The 18,676-nt window shown below is 39.7% G+C and overlaps 2 protein-coding genes across 2 annotated transcripts in view; one reads left to right on the plus strand and one right to left on the minus strand.

Annotated features, from left to right (window-relative positions):
* FBXO15 (F-box protein 15) overlaps positions 1-18,676 on the minus strand; it is a 289,296-nt gene that overhangs the window by 146,591 nt on the left and 124,029 nt on the right. The gene's annotated exons all lie outside the window — the stretch shown is intronic.
* LOC138784532 (uncharacterized) lies at positions 542-13,245 on the plus strand. Its single transcript, XM_069960128.1, has 7 exons — positions 542-741; positions 3,044-3,188; positions 5,046-5,159; positions 5,686-5,830; positions 8,052-8,203; positions 11,386-11,525; positions 12,843-13,245. Exons 1-7 carry the CDS (start codon positions 639-641, stop codon positions 13,028-13,030), a joined length of 987 nt encoding a protein of 328 aa, XP_069816229.1. The 5' UTR covers positions 542-638; the 3' UTR covers positions 13,031-13,245.

Here is an 18,676-nt window from a genome sequence, read left to right on the forward strand (position 1 = left end):
TATATAGTTTATTTAGTTTGAGGTATGTGATGGGGTACTTTCTTTTACTACATGTGGGGTCTTTTATGTCTTGTCTGAAACTTTTTTATTGTGATATACAGACCCAGGTTTCTGGGATCTGTAGCCATGTATGTATTTTAACTCATTCTTATTCTATGCAATAAATAAAATTGTTTGTATTTTTCCCAATAATGCTGTTAGTTGTTGGGTGTTTTATGTAGTATTGTGTGCTGTGATTATTTATATAGTATGTCTGGGGATTTTTTTAATAATTTATACCAGGCTTAATAAAATAAAATCATTATACAGAAATATTTAAAATTTAGCACATAAACAGAACACTATGTTATGTAATTGACAGGTTTAGGTTGTTTTTATCCACATTACACCTGCAAATATTATTAGTGTTACACAAGTGGAGATCCCTAACTGCAATAAAATGAAGAATTCCTGTGTGTGATTGATGTTTCATAAGGCTCATTACTACTTCAGTACAAAGTCTCAGAGATAAGCTCCATATTTATACAACAAGCATAGTCAAAGACAGGTATAAAAGACCAGCACTGAGAATCCACTGCAAAACACAAGATTCTTCACCTCTCAAAGTTCGACTTCTTGGCTGAAATTGACCTGGGACAATGAAGATGTATAATATAGCGCTGATATTCCTCATCTGCTTCTCGGTCGTCTCGTACATTTGTACTGTGGCTTTCAATGTTATGTCAGCCGTAGCACAAAGCGGTAAGTAATACATAGTTTTTGGTCTTTACTGAATTGGATAGAGTAATACAAGTAGTAATAATAGACAGCAGGAAACAAAAGAGCAAACCTTAGATCATAGGACAAGATCATTTCCGGAATTGGAAATCAACGTAAATATACAGTGGCAGTACAGGGATTTCTAAGGCTTTTTATTAGGAACAGCAGTTTGTGGAGCAGAAATTGTGCCGGTCCATAGAGCTCAACAGAAATAATTCTACAAATTCATAATTTGCAATAAAAGTTAAACACTAAACAACTAGTCATAGCCTTGCATGTTATACTGGAAACAGCTTCTAATACAAATGAGATTATTAAAAATCTAGAAAAATAATGTAAAAAAAAAACCTATTGAGTATAGGGAAATGAACTACTAGGAATTATCTGCTGTGCTGTATATTCTAGTAATATTTAGTGAGTTTCTGCATATTAAAACTGGTTTGCATTTCTTAGGCAAACGTTATAGCTCAAAAACCTGTCCAAGAATTGTTAGATAGATAGATAGATAGATAGATAGATAGATAGATAGATAGATAGATAGATAGATAGATTACCTGATTTTTTTTCTGGACAGATAACATCCTAACATCTTTACAGAAACATTAGGAAACCATATTGAATCAATTATTTTTAAAGTGATATATGCTTAAAGCGACTCTGTACCCACAATCTGACCCCCCCCAAACCACTTGTACCTTCGGATAGATGCTTTTAATCCAAGATCTGTCCTGGGGTCCAGGTGATGCAGTTATTGTCCTAAAAAACAACTTTTAAACTTGCAGCCCTGTGCCCAACGGGAGTATCTGTGCCCTAACTTTGCATCACCCCTCCGTCCCTCCTCCCCACCCTCTTCATCATTAGGAATGCCACTGAAACATTTTCTCCTGTCTGAACATTGCACAGGTGCCTTTACGATCCAGCCCATGTTCAGTATTCACACAGCTGACGAATAGGAGACAATTTGCCTGGAGCATTCCTAATGAAGAGGAGGGTGGGGAGGAGGGACAAAGAGGGTGTGCCAGCCTAATGCATACATAATCTAAGCCCCGGCCGTTGGGCACGGGGCTGCCAGTTTAAAAGTTGTTTTTTAGGACAATAGCTGCATCACCTTCCAAACGGACCCCAGGACAGATCATGGATTAAAAGCAGCTATGTGAAGGTACAAGTGGTTTGGGAGGGGTCAGATTGTGGGTACAGAGTCGCTTTAATGCCTAAAATATTGATATTAATACATTGACTGTGAACTATAAAATTATGACAATTACAAGTTACGTCAGAGTCAATAAATTCACGGACACATGATTTTTTTTTCTGAGCGTTCTCCATTCTTTGTATCACAGTCAGCATGAACAATGAGCAGTCAGTAAGTCTTGTTCAGTAGCTCTTCTCTTCGATTGGACATGTTTGACTAACATTTACTCTTGTGCATTAAAGAGCCCCTGTCAAGGTTTATCAGATTCATAGGCTTGACCATTTTCCTGCTTCCAACACAATAACTTTAGGGACTGACTATTCTCTTGTTGCTCTTCCCTTAAATAGGCACTGTCAATTAAACAAACCAATATACAAGTGAATGTTAGACACTATGTAATATATCTTGGACTGCTCTATAAAACCCTCCAGGCTGCTGCTCCTTCTTAGGTCCTTCTTTTGTGGGTACAGTATACGGGTGCCATTATAGAGGCTAGTTTTTACCCACTAACTTAATTGATTGTTACAGATGATGTCTGCAGTGCATAAGTCTGTCAAACATGCCATATACAAGCCATGTACTGATCACAAATAGTCCAAAATATCAGGTGCCATTGTAACATGGTTAACCTTACCTCACCTGTCTGGTCAGTATTTACACAATATACACTGAACACACATGGGACTACGAATCAGGGTGGTTTGGTGATCTCCCCCTGGGAGTCACCCCTTACCGACAGGTTTCCTTCCCAGGAGGGATATCTGCCTTTTCCTGTGTTTTGAGACTCACAACTGAGGCTCCACAGACCTCTTTTTGCATATATATACAGTATATATATATATATATATATATATATATATATATATATATATACACACACTGAAATTCCAAGTCATAAACAATAGTTGGATTTTAGATTTTCCCCGGGGAGGAGTGACAGGGAGTGGAGTTGCGCTGAAAGGCTGGAGGCTTGATGAGCGGAGCGCAAATCAAATTCAGCGATTCGCCCATCTCTAATAAACAATCTGTTTACTTTTCAAGCAGTTTGTCGCTTGTAGTAAATCCTTATCCTAATTTTTTTCTATAATTCAGATATATTTATCACAACTGCCAGCAATATTTCTGCCAAATACCCACTAGAGGTCACACCTGCAGGATGGACATTCTCTATATGGTCTGTAATATATATCTGGAATGGACTCTGGATTGTCTATGTGGTTTCTACCTTGTTTAGAAGGTAATTACAAGTATACTGAGTTTTCTATAGTATGTATAGTATGATCAATTTTCTTAGTCTGTGGTGTTTAAATAATATAGTTCACTTTGATATATACTGTGAATATAACTAACAAATTTACTTAGACCATTTCCTTAGAATAGTTATTATTTCTATTCTTCTTATTATTATTTTATTAATAAAAATAATAGAGATCACCAAACATCATAACACTTTAAAGCGCTGCCACTTTTGACATGTCACATAGACATAACCAGAAAGCAACAAGTCCAACAGCACCGAGGAACTCAGTCCAATTTAGCTACAGTAGGGTGTGGATGCACCCAGGGAAGCCTCCAATTATAAATGCAGGCATACAGAACTTGAAGAGAAGAGGGTCCTACAGCATCCAGAATGTGATCATATCCAAGTTTATTCACATAATCTGATAAAGAGAATTCAAGCTGAGGGTTTAAAAGACCCTCAGGTGTCGCAACTTTGCATTCTATGTTTCGGATTATGCAAATAAACTTAGATTTGATCAGATTCTAGATGCTGTTGGACCCTCTTCTCTTCAAATGTCACAATTAACACACGTTAACTAGCCAGAGTCTTTCTGCCAAGACCTACACAGATCACCAAAAATAGCTATATCTACAGAACCAAGGCTCTGACTGATCAAAACTTTTGAAGTGTTTGTGCCATATACAAACAAAATAATGGCCAACACATCCTATAATCAGGGGCATAACTACCACTATAGCAGCCATAGCGGCTGCTATGGGGCCCACCGCATCAGGGGGCCCATGGCCTGCTCTTGCAATACACTGGGCCCCCTGAGCCGTCATCATTTGCAGCACCCAGTGGCCGAGCTGGCCTCCCGGGTTTTGCAGATGTTCCTTTACTTGCCAGCACTCCTGACCAGCGCCTGCAGTTATTTATGACTACTTTTGACCGTTTAGTCAAAAGTGCAGCAGTATGCTGTAAATGCCAAGATATGTGGTTGATATAGATGTTAAGAATTGCAAAACTGCTCTTCTTAGTAAACCATTTGATCCAATAGAGTGTACTATCCCACCCCATGAGGCCAGTGTACCACCCCTCCACTGGCCTCATGGGGTGGGATAGTACACTCTATTGGATCAAATGGTTTGCTAAGAAGAGCAGTTTTGCAATTCTTAACAATTCACCATTGAACACCGAAGCCGAACTCTCCATTGTGTGACCTGTCAGGCTTGTGTAGTCGCACAAAACTCACATGTCAGTTTTTTGTACAGCCGCTAGAAATCCCGGCTGGAGTGTGTACTATGTGTCTACACTCCGACCAGGATACCCTTAGAATGCAGTGCACATAAGTTGTGTGTTAATCACCACCGTTGTTGCACATCGGCAACAACGGCTGTGATTAATACACAATTTATGTTGTGTTAACATGGCCTAATGATGGATACCAAATGGTATGCCAAGAACCTCATGTTTTTTTTTTTCATTTCAATTTTTCTATAGCAGTTTTGCAACTCAAGTGAGGAAAATATTCTACCCTACCTATCTATTTTGTAATATATACTGTTTTTATATCATCATTTACAAATAATTCCTGAGCTGAGCAAATAACTGTAATATACTAAAATCTTTATTAGTCAGACTTCTCTGTATTGTAAATATTGGAGTTTAGAGTTAAGAGTTTAGGTATCTTACAAGACCATAGTAGAGCCTTATTGTATAGTCAATCATATTACAGCTAAATAAGAGGAAAATGACTTTCATCAAAATGTTCAAAACTCTCCGGCCATTGGTATTCATTGGGCATATTATCTTGCCACTTTTGAAGTCAACTTATACTCCACACCATACTAATGGATCTTTATTCTGTTTCAGCAATAAAAGGGGACGTATATACCTCCAACCAGCAATTCACCCACCTGAATTTTTTGTCATGTGGATACTTAACAACCTCATTAATATCGGATGGCTCTTCCTGTGGGACAGAGAGTAAGTTGTTCACTGATTTTATGTAATTGGAAACTTGTTATGACTTTTGGGGTGGAGAGAAAGTCAGTGTTGTGAACCCCTATGCTTGGCTATTATTGCTGCAGGTACTAAAATATTTGTCTGTAGTCCACAGAGCCATACCTGAATATCTCTAATGGAATGGTCCTGATCGTGGAACCCTGTATGATAATAGCAAGCCACTATAATGCACTTAGAAAGGTGTTATTCATTAGAGAGATCCCTCTGTTAATGCTAACGTTCACGATAATTTTCTAAGAAACAGCGCCACACTTGTCTATGGGCTGTGTCTGGTATTGCAGCCCAGCCTCATTTGTCTGGCTTGTATGTCTTAGTTTATAAAATAATATTTAGAAACTGGTGTAATTGTAAGGAAATATAATTTACAATGCTGACATCCATTGGGTTCTTCAGTTGGCAATATTACATTTACATAAATACCATCTTTAGGAGTATGTCACTGGGTTATCATCAATGACCAATTTTCTTTCATTTGTTTTATTCACAGGCTCCTTATATTTTCCAGTGTCTTTCTAGCTTTAATACCAGTAACCATCATGCTAATGCTTCGCATTTCATATAGACATTGTTACCGCTACGCAGACTGGATGTCACAAAATCAGCGCTTTGATTTGTGGTGCATCAGGATATTGGTAAGAATATATTACAGCAAATGTCTGCAGCTTTAGATTAAAACCTAAGTGTTAGGATATCATTAGAGTCATAGTAAGAACAGTGAATTATGGTCTGGATATTTGTTGTTCCAAAAGATCTTTTTGAAACCTGCATGGTTTTGTTAGAGTGGTGACAAGGTGATTTTAGTGTCCTTGCTGTTGTTATGCCATGATATAGCGCTAGTGAACTGGACTGAACAGGCTGCACGGCACATGTGAGCATAAATAAACAAAGAGCATCAGCAAAACAAGAAAAGGGTGAGAGGTAGGCCTTAATTTAGCTTTCAGGGACTGTGTGGATCCTCTAAAGGTGGCAAATAGGCTCCCAGATTGCAGGTACATAGCCCAGGCTCGTGTTCTCTCTCCAGTACATAGCACTAGCTTAGCCCTGCCTCACATATATTGTGTTTTATAGTGGTCTCCCTGCTAGAGATGGGGTTCTCCTAACAAACAGGAAGTGAACAGCACATTGTAGAGAAGTAAGACACCTAGTGGCAAAATTGTGAATTTACAAAAATGATAAGAATTTCATAGCATAGGCCAATGGTGTCAAACTCATTTTCACAGAGGGCCACATCAGCCTTATAGTTGTCTTCTAAGGGCCGTTTGTAATTGTCTGACTGTACAAATTGTAACTACTTCTTAATATAATGTTAAAAAAAGCCAAGAAACCATATTGTTTATTAAATTGCCTTATTTCTGCATCAGATATTCTTCTAGTGGACATTTTTGTGATATTTTTATATATTTCTCAACTTTACTTGCTAGAAAATAGCTTTAAATGCTGATGTGGAAATACTGCAGTCTAATGAAGGGAGCAGACATGCAGTCACAGATGTATTGCAGAAAGCTAGGGAGCCTGGCTCTGTACACTATGATGGTGGTGATACCATAGATTTACAAAATCAAACCACAAAAAAGGTTGTTTAGTCCACTAAGTCTTATACTATTTTATAGTCTAAAGGCTCTTATACATATATAAAAAATTAAAAAGTGAGACTGGCCAACAGTCTAGTTGTATGGGGGCCATCTGATCCTCCCCTTACAGATGTCACCTGAGGAGTAAAGGCCCTGGCATATTAGATTTCAACTGAAAAACCCTTTAGGTTTTATAGACATTTGTAGCCGCTTCCCTTTTCTCCATTCAGAACACATGAACACTTCGACAAGGCTAAGGTTAACCTGTATGGAGGGATGGGGAGAACTAACTGGCCACCAAACAAACATCTTATGAATGCGCCACATCAAAGTTTAGTAAGTTTGCTGCATCTTTCAAACGTCTATTCGAAGTTCAGACCATCTATTAGCATGACTCTGGCATTGAGCCATGCAGCCATGGCAGGCTTGAGGACCTTTGGCAACCTAGAGCAGCTTATTCAGGGTTAAACAGCTGGGATTAGGGTCATCTACAACCCCAGCTGTTACAGTGCGAGCCTGTCTATTTTAGCTGTATACCCTCACTGATCTGAATACATGTATACCACTCTGTGCACACTAGCTCATACAGATGATACAGCTCTATGCCATTTTGTTTCTCAATTTAAAGAGAGTGCGCAGAATTAAAACAATAAATTGTCCGCTTTCTTATAAGACAGTGCCACATCCACAATAGTTTACATGGATGAGACTGCAGCTCAGTCCTTCTACCGCTATAGATACAACCTATGGACACATGCCATGTTTCTTTATTCTTTCACTTATTCCAATGTAATCAGTAGGAAATGTAAGCATTACCGTACAGTTACTCTGTTCAGCAAGAAAATCACTACACTTTGTATTTTGGAATACATTTTTCTATTGATTTACATATACAATCTGGTGAGACCATAGTGGTATTTTATATGACAGATGCCCCCTCTGAACACAGCTTAGTGATCATATGTATTTGTTTTTAACAAATGTGAATTTATGTGACCACAGTTGGAATAGTAAACATACAAAGTTATCTTGCACCCTCTGCTGGTCATTAGTGGCACTGCAGTAGGCTGATATAATCCTGTTTTTAAAGTGTGTTGTGTGAACAATGTAACAGCAGATGTATATGCCAGTGCAGTGACTATGTCAATGTGATCATTCACATACATTGGATAAGCTGTTAAACAGCTCTTTCTGGGACTGCTGTCACAACAGAGCCTGTATATCCTGAGTATTATACGACTGACCTTTCAGTAAATATTCAGCATCTTGTCTTTGTTTTTAGGTTCATAATGGATTAGCTACCTATGCCACATGGACTTCCATTGCTACAATTGTCAACTTTGGCATTGTACTGAAGTATGCCGGATTCCATGTAGGTGAACCCTTCGTCAGCAGTATTGTTCTTGGCCTTATCTTATTTGCGCTCTTGTTCTGGTAAGTTCTAATCACAGCTCCATTCTACATGGTCATGTTTTATGCTTCCTATAAATGTATATATTGTAAAAAGGGTTGTTTCCATTACACAGAGGAACAATAATATATATTAGGTGGTTGACTGACTGCCCTTTTTAGCAGCCCCAGCCTTAGATACTTAGAAGCACATAATACAGCCATTTTTTTAGATATATACCCAATAATCACAGTCATACCTTCAAAACCAATATCAATATTGTGTCCAGCCCTAGTGATGACAGTGATGTCTCCATTCACTCCAAACTGTAATGTATACAGCAGACTCTACTGGGGCTTAAAGGGAACTTGACACATTGAAAATGCAGTCAAATCTGTAGGCCTTATGGTATAGGGAAGGAGATACTGAGCAGTTTGTGGTTAAAGCTCCAGGATGTAAATCTTTGCTTATTCTGGGCTGTGTAGTCAATTAGGCGGTCCTGCTCAGTGATTGACAGCTCTCCCTGCATTCATCCTTATGGTGCGTTTACACAGACAGATTTATCTGAAAGATCTTTGAAGCCAAAGCCAGGAATGGATTTGAAAAGTGGAGAAATCTTAGTCTTTCCTTTATGACCTGTTCCTTGTTTATAGTCTGTTTCTGGCTTTGGCTGTGAAGATCTGTCAGATAAATCTGTCTGTGTAAACGCACCCTTATACATACAAATAGATGAACTTTAGAAAGTCACTGTCGTTTGTTTTTGTTTTTTTTTAGAAATCAATAGTCCAGGCGATTTTAAGAAACTTTGTAATTGGGTTTATTAGCCAAATATGCCATTATCTGCATTTAAAAAGCCTTTTTCCAGCCCCCCCTCCTTTTTTCCATCCACTGCAAAAAATCAGGAAATTGTGACTTGTTGCATCAGACGTACCCAGTCTGTTCTAGGGAGAGGGGAGGGGGGAGTTAGCCGGCAGCAGAAAGCAGATAACAGAGGATTACAGGCACAGAGCTGGGTGACAGCTGTAATCAGAGCTCAGAGAGGTCAGTGGTGACTGTCAGAGGAGATAGAGAGTGATGTATTTGTAGATTAACTCTATGTTGTCCTGTTTTGGTCTTTTATTTAGCTCTCTCCATAGGAGAACAATGAAGACAGGGGGGAGAGCTGAAAAACTGCTTTTTCATGATTAAAAATGCATTTTTCGGCTAATAAACCCAATTACAAAGTTTCTTAAAATCGCCTGTACTATGTAGCCTATGGCTATGGCTGTATCCCAGTTTTCCAGGCGGTCCTCAGGTTGTATCCACCCTCTCCACAGAGCGGACAGACAGCGGGAATCAGAAGCCGAGAGTTCAGGTTTATACTGACCCGAACCTCGGCTAGTTCGCTCATCTCTAGTGATAACAGTCAGGCTCCCATGATCAGATACCTATCACCTATCCTGTGGATGGCTGGTAAGTTTTAATTGTAGGATGACTCCCCTGGCTCACGTGAATTTTTACAGTTCACAGTAATACACTATTGATGAGTCCTGAAAATGCATCTGTAACATGTTCACACATAGCATATACGATGCAGATATTATATGCTGTAAAAAATTAACGGAATTAAACACAGCATTTAAGTGACCCTTTTCAAATTTGCCCCACAAAGTTTGTGCTTATGACAAGAATCAGTGTACCAAGATCTGTGATTATGATAATTGCCAGTGTATCTTGGTATATGCTTATGACAATTGCTAGTGCACCGAAGTCTCTGCTTATGACAAGTATCAGTGTACCAAGGTCTTTGCTTATGAGTATGACAAGTGCTAGCGTACTGAGGTCTATGCTTATGATTAGTGCCAGTGTACTGAGGTCTATGCTTATGATTAGTTCCAGTGTACTGAGGTCTATGCTTATGATTAGTGCGACAGTGTACTGAGGTCTATGCTTATGATTAGTGCCAGTGTATTGAGGTCTGTGCCTATGACAAGTGCCAGTGTACTGAGGTCTATGCTTATGATTAGTGCCAGTGTACTGAGGTCTATGCTTATGATTAGTGCCAGTGTACTGAGGTCTATGCTTATGATTAGTGCAAGTGTACTGAGGTCTATGCTTATGATTAGTGCCAGTGTATTGAGGTCTATGCTTATGATTAGTGCAAGTGTACTGAGGTCTATGCTTATGATTAGTGCCAGTGTACTGAGGTCTGTGCCTATGACAAGTGCCAGTGTACTGAGGTCTATGCTTATGATTAGTGCCAGTGTCCCGAGGTCTATGCTTATGATTAGTGCCAGTGTACTGAGGTCTATGCTTATGATTAGTGCCAGTGTACTGAGGTCTATGCTTATGATTAGGGCCAGTGTCCTGAGGTCTATGCTTATGATTAGTGCCAGTGTACTGAGGTCTATGCTTATGATTAGTGCCAGTGTCCAGAGATCTATGCTTATGATTAGGGCCAGTGTCCTGAGGTCTATGCTTATGATTAGTGCCAGTGTACTGAGGTCTATGCTTATGATTAGTGCCAGTGTACTGAGGTCTATGCTTATGATTAGTGCCAGTGTACTGAGGTTTATGCTTATGATTAGTGCCAGTGTACTGAGGTCTGTGCCTATGACAAGTGCCAGTGTACCCATATTGCAACTTCTCAGAATGTGCAAGGCTTCTTCCTTTAAAATGATAGTCTTCCACCTTTCAAAACTGGAATGTACCTGGTGAGAGTCAGCTAAATACCATTAGCCAGGGTATTTAGATACAGAGCTACAGGTAGTTAACTGAATGCTTTGCCCAGGTGTAATAAACATGAATCTGGAGAAGACACCATAAAGAGGTATTCCAAACAAAAATAATGGCATATCCACAGGGTAGGTCATAAGCATCTGTTTCATATCTTCTGTTGCTATGGTAACTAATTGTTACAGCTGGTCTAAAACTGAGCACAGTGCTGCACACATTATATCCACAGAGTCATGAATGAACCTTAGCGTATATTATCTATTCATTACATCAGGTTATACTATACTAAGGAAACCAGGATACATGTACTCCAATGATAACAACCACGTCACAGATAAGAAGGAGCCACAATGACCTCTGGTGGCATTCAGCTGAATTTGCATCTAGTACAGACAGTCACCCGCTGCCACTTTCAGCACTGTATTATGTGCGTTGTTAGCTAAACCATTCTAATAGACCTTTAAGTTCACTTTATATGATGGTTTTGAATGGATATTATTCTCTCTCATAGGTTCCTGATGGAAACATTTATCTTTGAGAAGTATGTGCGCTACACAGTAACCATTTACCCAGTAGCTATTGTTGCTTCGGTTGGCATCTTTCTTGGAGTGGATGAGACCCCAGAATTTTCTGACAATGAAATGATGAATGGTAAGTATTATATTGTACTTTTCTGGTGATCTCTATACCCTCTATTGTACCTGGAGCTCACCCTTATGTGTGTAAAGCTTGTATACATACTGTATGTGCATAGACATTGTGCATGTGCATAGGCTTAACTCCTCTATAGAGAAGCATATATAAACAATATGCCCCACCACATATACATAATTTGGGGAAGTCTCCAGTTTAGCCTATTAAATCCTCAGGCCACATTCATATGTCAGTTTATTTTGAAGGATGAAATTCATGATTCAAAATTTTTTATCCTCAATCCACAAAAAAAAAAAATCTGTAGTGCATCTGTAGTGTGTTCTGTATTTTGTGGATCCGCAAATGAAATGTGTAGTTTAATGAAAAAATTAGAAGGTAAAGATGAGCTTTGTGATGTCACAAAAATGAAGATGCGGATGGTTTTGCGGACTGCAATGTGCTCTCTGCATGGACTTCTATTGGAGTGTCCGTTCTGCAAATGCGGAGCGCATTACAACCTGTCCTATTTTTTTGTGTGGCAGATTGCGGATCCACAGATTTACAGGATGACTGAATAGCACCATAGAAATTAATCGGTTGCAAATGATTTAGTATTTGCTGATCAGCAAATACTGATGAAAAATACTGACGTGTGCATTTCTGTAGAGTCATGTTCTAAGGCTTCTTAAAGGAGTTAAAGAAGTCTGGCGAAAATTTTTGTGAAAGTATTGTATTGCCCCTCAAAAGGTATACAAATCACCAATACACACTTATCACGGGAAATGCTTATAAAGTGCTTTTTTTCCCTGCACTTACTACTGCATCAAGGCTTCACTTCATGGTGATGTCACTCCCATGGTGATGTCACTCCCTGGATAATATGGTGATGTCACGACCGGACTCCCAGAGCTGTGCCGGCTGTGGCCGCTGGAGAGGATGATGGCAGAAGGATGCTCAGTGTCCCCCTGCCATCATCCTCTCCAGCAGCCACAGCCCGCACAGCTCTGGGAGTCGGGTCGTGACATCACCATGTTATCCAGGAAGTGAATCCTTGATGCAGTAGTAAGTGCAGGGAAAAAGCAATTAATGTGCTTTTCCTGTAATAAGTGTATATTGGTGATTTGTATAACTTTTGGGGGGCAATACAATACTTTAATGAAAAATTTTACAGGACCGGAAAAATCTGCTTTGCACAACCTTTATCCCAAACCAAACATGCTCCCGTATTGACATGCTGAGACAGGATACTTAAAGACATTACTCGCGTGTTTTACATTATAGATAACGCCAACAGTTATTGTACAGTTGATGTAACATTGCTTTTTACCTTTATAGCTGTGATCATTGCTGTGAGCTCTTTAGCTTGTCTGTTACGGTTTGTTCTCATCTTCTTGTGTGACAAGTTAAAACCAATGATATTAGAGGAGAACACAGATGCCTCAAAAGAAAAAGTTGCTTCATCACCATCATTACAAACTAATGGCCACACCAACCCGATGGTTATGGAAATGGAAGAACCCTAAGATGTCAGTATTATAGTATTACCATTGACATGCTTTGTGCGTCTATTTATGTGGATGATTACAGTAGCAGGTGATAACAGATGAAGGTCACTCGCTGTCAGAGGTCTAAAGGTCGTTGACTAACTTGACCAATGGAAGAAATTTGTGATAGACTATGACCTCACTGTTCAATATATTCACCATTTGTTATTGTTGCATTTAAAAGTATTTTTTTTAATAAAACAAAAACAAAAAAATGGTCTAATCATTTCAACACACAATCCTTTAATGTATACACATCTCCAAATGCATCAGTTCAATTTAAAGGGGATGTCCAGGCTTAGAAAAACATGTCTGCTTTTTTCCAGATGCAGCACTACATTCTTAGTTTGGTGTGGTTGTGCAGCTTAGTTCCATTAAAGTATAAGGGTACAAACCCACTTGACGTATTTGCTGCGTGAATCAGTCTTAAAAATAAGCAGGCAAAACGCAGGTTGGCTTTATACAATTGTTCTGCGTTAAAATACGCAATTGCGTATTTTTGAAGCGTGAAGCTTGTTGTTAGCAAAGCATCAGTTAACAACCTGTGCCAAAAACGCATGTAGCTTCACGCTTCAAAAATACGCAATTGCGTATTTTAACGCAGAACAATTGTATAAAACCAACCTGCGTTTTGCCTGCTTATTTTTAAGACTGATTCACGCAGCAAATACGTCAAGTGGGTTTGTACCCTAATACAACATACAACCTGCCTGACAATTTGGGCAGAGCGATGGAAGCGGAGGCGCGCAGAGACACTATGACACACACATTAAGGCAGGCAGGAATTCTGCCGCTTTTGCTCCACATGAACAAACCCCAAAGCTTTACTGTCATGTACAGTAACTTCACTGATCACATCAGTCTCACTTCTGAGACCACTGGATGTGTGAATAAGGCCTAATACTTGTCAACCCTGGGCCTTTTATAAAGATCAGGACTGTATTTTTATGTTTTTTTTTCTGCATTTGGTAAATATCTGTACTCTTCATGAAAAAACTAATCTAAGGGTATATTCACACGGACGGGTTTCTCGCTGTGAGCCCGGCAGGTCCTGGCAGTTCCCATACACTACATACTTGCTGCGGTCTAAACGACCACAGCGAGTATGTAATTATACCGCCCTTAACCCCTTCTGCTCCCCCGCTGTAAGCATACTTTACCTGTCCGTGCTGCACGGGTCCGGCGTCCTGCTCTCCCGCCCGGCCAATCAGTGGCTGCGGCTGGGCAACACACTAATTGGCCGGACGGGAGAGCAGGACGCCGGACCCGTGCAGCAAGGACAGGTAAAGTATGCTTACAGCGGGGGAGCCGGGCGGGAGCAGGAGGGGTTAAGGGCGGCAGAATTACATACTCGCTGCGGTCGTTTAGACCGCAGCAAGTATGTAGTGTATGGGAACTGCCAGGACCTGCCGGACTCGCAGCGAGAATCTCGCTGCGAGCCCGTTCGTGTGAATATACCCTAAGGGTACAAACCCACACACCGTATACACAGCAGATACGCAACAAATACGCAGCAGATTTGTTGGTACAGATTTGATGCTGTGTTCAGTTATTTAGATATAATCTGCTGCGTATTTGCTGCGTATCGCAGCAGTAAATACGCTGTTTATACGGTGTGTGGGTTTATACCCTCAAGCATCTTTTCTTACAACTCTGCATTTTAGCATTATGAATAAACTTCCAATTGGGTGTTACCCGTTGTCCCATACAGTTTGACAATGAGGAATTGGTGTGGAAAGTGTCAGACTGTGTACGGATACATGTCCTAAACTAGCAAAGCTATTAGTCAATTTGCTTATAAATATTCGGAATATAACAATGCACAGGTGTGAGAAAAAATTTCCACCCCAACCAGCCCTGTAGGTGGAAAAATAAAGGCGCTATGGCTCTTAAAAGGCGGGGAGGAACATTGTATTAATTTAGCCCTGACATCCTGGCACGAATGACCTCAGTCTTCAAGGGGATAAACATGAAAATGGGTTAATAATAATAATAATAGTAAAATTTAAAAAAAAATCTATGTAAGTGTCACATATGCATGTCACTTGTACTCATATGAATACACAGGCACAGGTTAAAGAAGCATCTGCCGATGTTACAAGATGCAGAGAGCCTGACCTGTATATGTGTAACTACTGCTTTTCACATTGACATTTGAATTTATTTATTTTGAACCTGTCATCAACATACTATTTTACATGCCTGTAACTCGAATATTGGGCTCGGTTCACACTCCTTTTGGGGCTTCTTGTTAGATGTTCTTGTATAGTGGATGTGAAGAATGGCTGCTGACTAGAGATGAGCGAACCGGGTTCGAGTCGATCCGAACGTTCGATATTTGATTAGCTGGGGCTGCTGAACTTGGATAAAGCTCTAAGGTTGTCTGGAAAACATGGATACAGCCAATGACTATATCTATGTTTTCCACATAGCCTTAGGGCTTTATCCAAGTTCAGCAGCCACCGCTAATCAAATGCTGAAAGCTCAGGTTCGGATGAACTCGAGCATGCTCCAGGTTCGCTCATCTCTAATGCTGACCTCTCTCTGCAATCAAATATACTAGAATCTCAGCTGAAACCTGACAGCCTCATTAGAAGTTTGTTAACTGATCTGGCATAGCTGTCTCTTGCTCTGTTATAGATGACGCAAGTGTGAACTTAGCCTAAATATGATCACCAAGAGATGATGAATGAAACCAACAGTTTTGAAATTGTTCTCTTTATTAAGCCCAATTTAAGTACTTGCCATCTTCTTAAACCGTCTTTCTCCTTGTGTCAAGGTCTAACTTGGGTACAATCTTTATGGCACTTTGGAAATGTAAGAGATTCCATTTAAAAAGGACAAGATCATAGAAATCTTTTGATTAAATAAAACTCATCATTTTAGCCTTTACATTTTGGCAAACAATTTTTGAACATAAAAAGTAGAAAAGGACAGAAAAAACAAAAAAACAAATACATACTAGTAAATAAGATGGATTATGTTAAAATCATACCCAATAAAAAACGAACAACAAGGATTTCAAAATATACCTTTAACAGGAACATTTTATCACTTTTATACTGCCCAACCCATAGGCAGCATGAAACAGTGGCAGGCTCCCATATTATAAGGTGTATAAGGGTCAAGTGAACGGATGATCCTCAGGGGGCTCCTCACTGCCCTGCCAATCTTGATTGATGTTGTCTGAGTATAGGGATAGGGTATAGAGATCATTTAAAGGGGAACTCCGGATAAGAAAAACTTGTTTTCTATTAAAAGTACATTAAAAGTTATATAGATGTGTCTATACAATGTATTACTGTATCTGTACAGTTCTGTCACACTGGTAGCTGATAGAAATCCAGGAAGTGAAAAAATGGCCCCTTTGCCAATTTACATTGTCTCCTGCTCCTTCTGCTATCCCCCCTAGGAGACAAATCTTGCATGCTTCTGTCTCACATTGTGTGTGTTTGCTGATGATGTAGACAGGGGACAGGGCGTGATGTCACAGGAGGCTTGGCTGGATAACCCAATCCCCTGACGGATTCACCATCTCTGACCGAACAGAAGCAGGTGCAGCATAATTTTACTGATTGGGATGGGTGGGGGACTGTGATGGTCAGCTGAGGGAAAGCATTGCATTCTGGGAACTGCTGAACCAGGAAACACAAAACAGAACAAAAACACTCCAAACAAATGGATTTTTGGTAGTTTCAAAACTGCGATAGACAGGTAAGTAATGCGTTATGCTTCTGCAGAAGTTTCATTTTTTTTTAACCTCTACCCGGAGTTACCCTTTAAAGCCAGGGGGCAAAGAGGAGCGACTGGGGTCTTGGAGTCTCATTTCCAGCTAATGATAAAACTACGATTACGGTTTCAGGGAGCATAAATCTGAAGAAAAGTTCCCTTTAAGTAAATTTTATTATCTGAAATTATAATCAAACTTACTGGTAAATTATTATACAAGTTAAAACATACACCCTTCAATTCTGAATAGCAATATTCTTTGCTGCTTTATTTATCAATATAACTTTATGACGTTATTGCTCCTTTCTTGTATACTGAGCTTAAGATCCCATGCATACACAATTACAACGTGGTATAATTTCAGCTTCCTTCAGCCAATACTAGGCAGGTTTGGGAGCCTTGTTAATAGGTACATGAAAGGGTTAACCAACTGCCCTACTCCCCCACAGTTGCCATTCCCTTGTTGTCACTTTCTGGACCCAAGTCAACATACAGTGACTGCCTACTCATCCAATTACTGGTGGCTGAGCAGCACTTCTTTTCAGTGGGGATTCAGTTCTCATTGGAATTGCAGCCTTAGGAGACGTTGGCAGCTGAGAAACACTGTGGGGGGAGATTTATCAAACATGGTGTTAAGTGAAACTGGCTCAGTTACCCCTAGCAACCAATCAGATTCCACCTTTCATTTTCCAAAGAGTCTGCGAGGAATGAAAGGTGGAATCTGATTGGTTGCTAGGGGCAACTGAGCCAGTTTCACTTTACACCATGTTTGATAAATCTCCCCCCCTTTGTTTTTTTAAGCCAGTCTGGCGCATTTTAAAAAGTATTTGAATTGCTTGACAACCCCCTTTAACTCCCCTTGGTGGTGTCGGTGGTAGTGGTGGGAGGTGGCTGAACACGGGTAACATCTCATTTATCTTGTTGAGCTCTGACCTTTAGAAGGTACCTCTCATGTTGCGATCGTAAAGGGAGCTGCCAATAAAATCCTGTGGATGGGCGATCTGCTTCTTACACGGCCAAGGTATAGAATTCTCGGAAGCGCTGTAGACTGCAAGTTCATTACAGTGCAGTCTATGGAATATCAGGGGGAAAAAAAGTTTTTAGGGGAGGACGCTTACAGTACTTTAAAGAATGTAGTGTCTAAACTATGTAATTCCATATAAGTCAATATGTAATAATATTGAAAAGCAGCAACATTATTGGTTAGTCTAACTACATGGTGAAAGCATCTTACAGATACATACCACCTGTAAATGAATAAAAAGTAGTATCAAATCAAAGTGGAAATCACAAACTGCACCATTTAGAGTTGTTTGTGAAAGGCCTCTTATGGAGCATAGACTCTGTGGTCTACAATGTAAACTAGATAATCATACAAAACTATCAACCCTTTTCATTTATTTTACAACTATGTAAAGACATAAACCAAGAATGGTTAGGTGTGGTCAGGAATTCTCCAGACAAATATTAATATAAGGTATTATAAGAATCTGGCAACTTTAAGGCCAGATTCACATTACGATTGTACCATCCATGGCACGTATACGTCGGCAACCCGTGTATACATGTATACATGTGCATAGCCAGTCATGGTCCTATTGACTTAATTGGCCCAATCACAGTCAGCTAGTGGCTACCTTCAGAAATGTCCAGATCTTATACATGTTTGTATTCAAACTAAATCGAGTGGTGTGTTGTACTTTAGAGTCAGAGTAAAAACATGTAAGTGTGTTCAGGAGATGACTAGAACATAGTTACTAACTGACTACATATGGGCCAATGAAGTCAATAAGGCCCATGCCTCTCTGTGTTCATATGTCGATATTCCACTTTAACAGGTGCCCAATGTGTATGGAGGCACAATCGTAGTGGGAACCCAATCTAACCCCTAAAAGT

The sequence above is a fragment of the Dendropsophus ebraccatus genome, chromosome 2 (assembly GCF_027789765.1).
Source record: "Dendropsophus ebraccatus isolate aDenEbr1 chromosome 2, aDenEbr1.pat, whole genome shotgun sequence".
Classification (NCBI taxonomy): domain Eukaryota; kingdom Metazoa; phylum Chordata; class Amphibia; order Anura; family Hylidae; genus Dendropsophus; species Dendropsophus ebraccatus.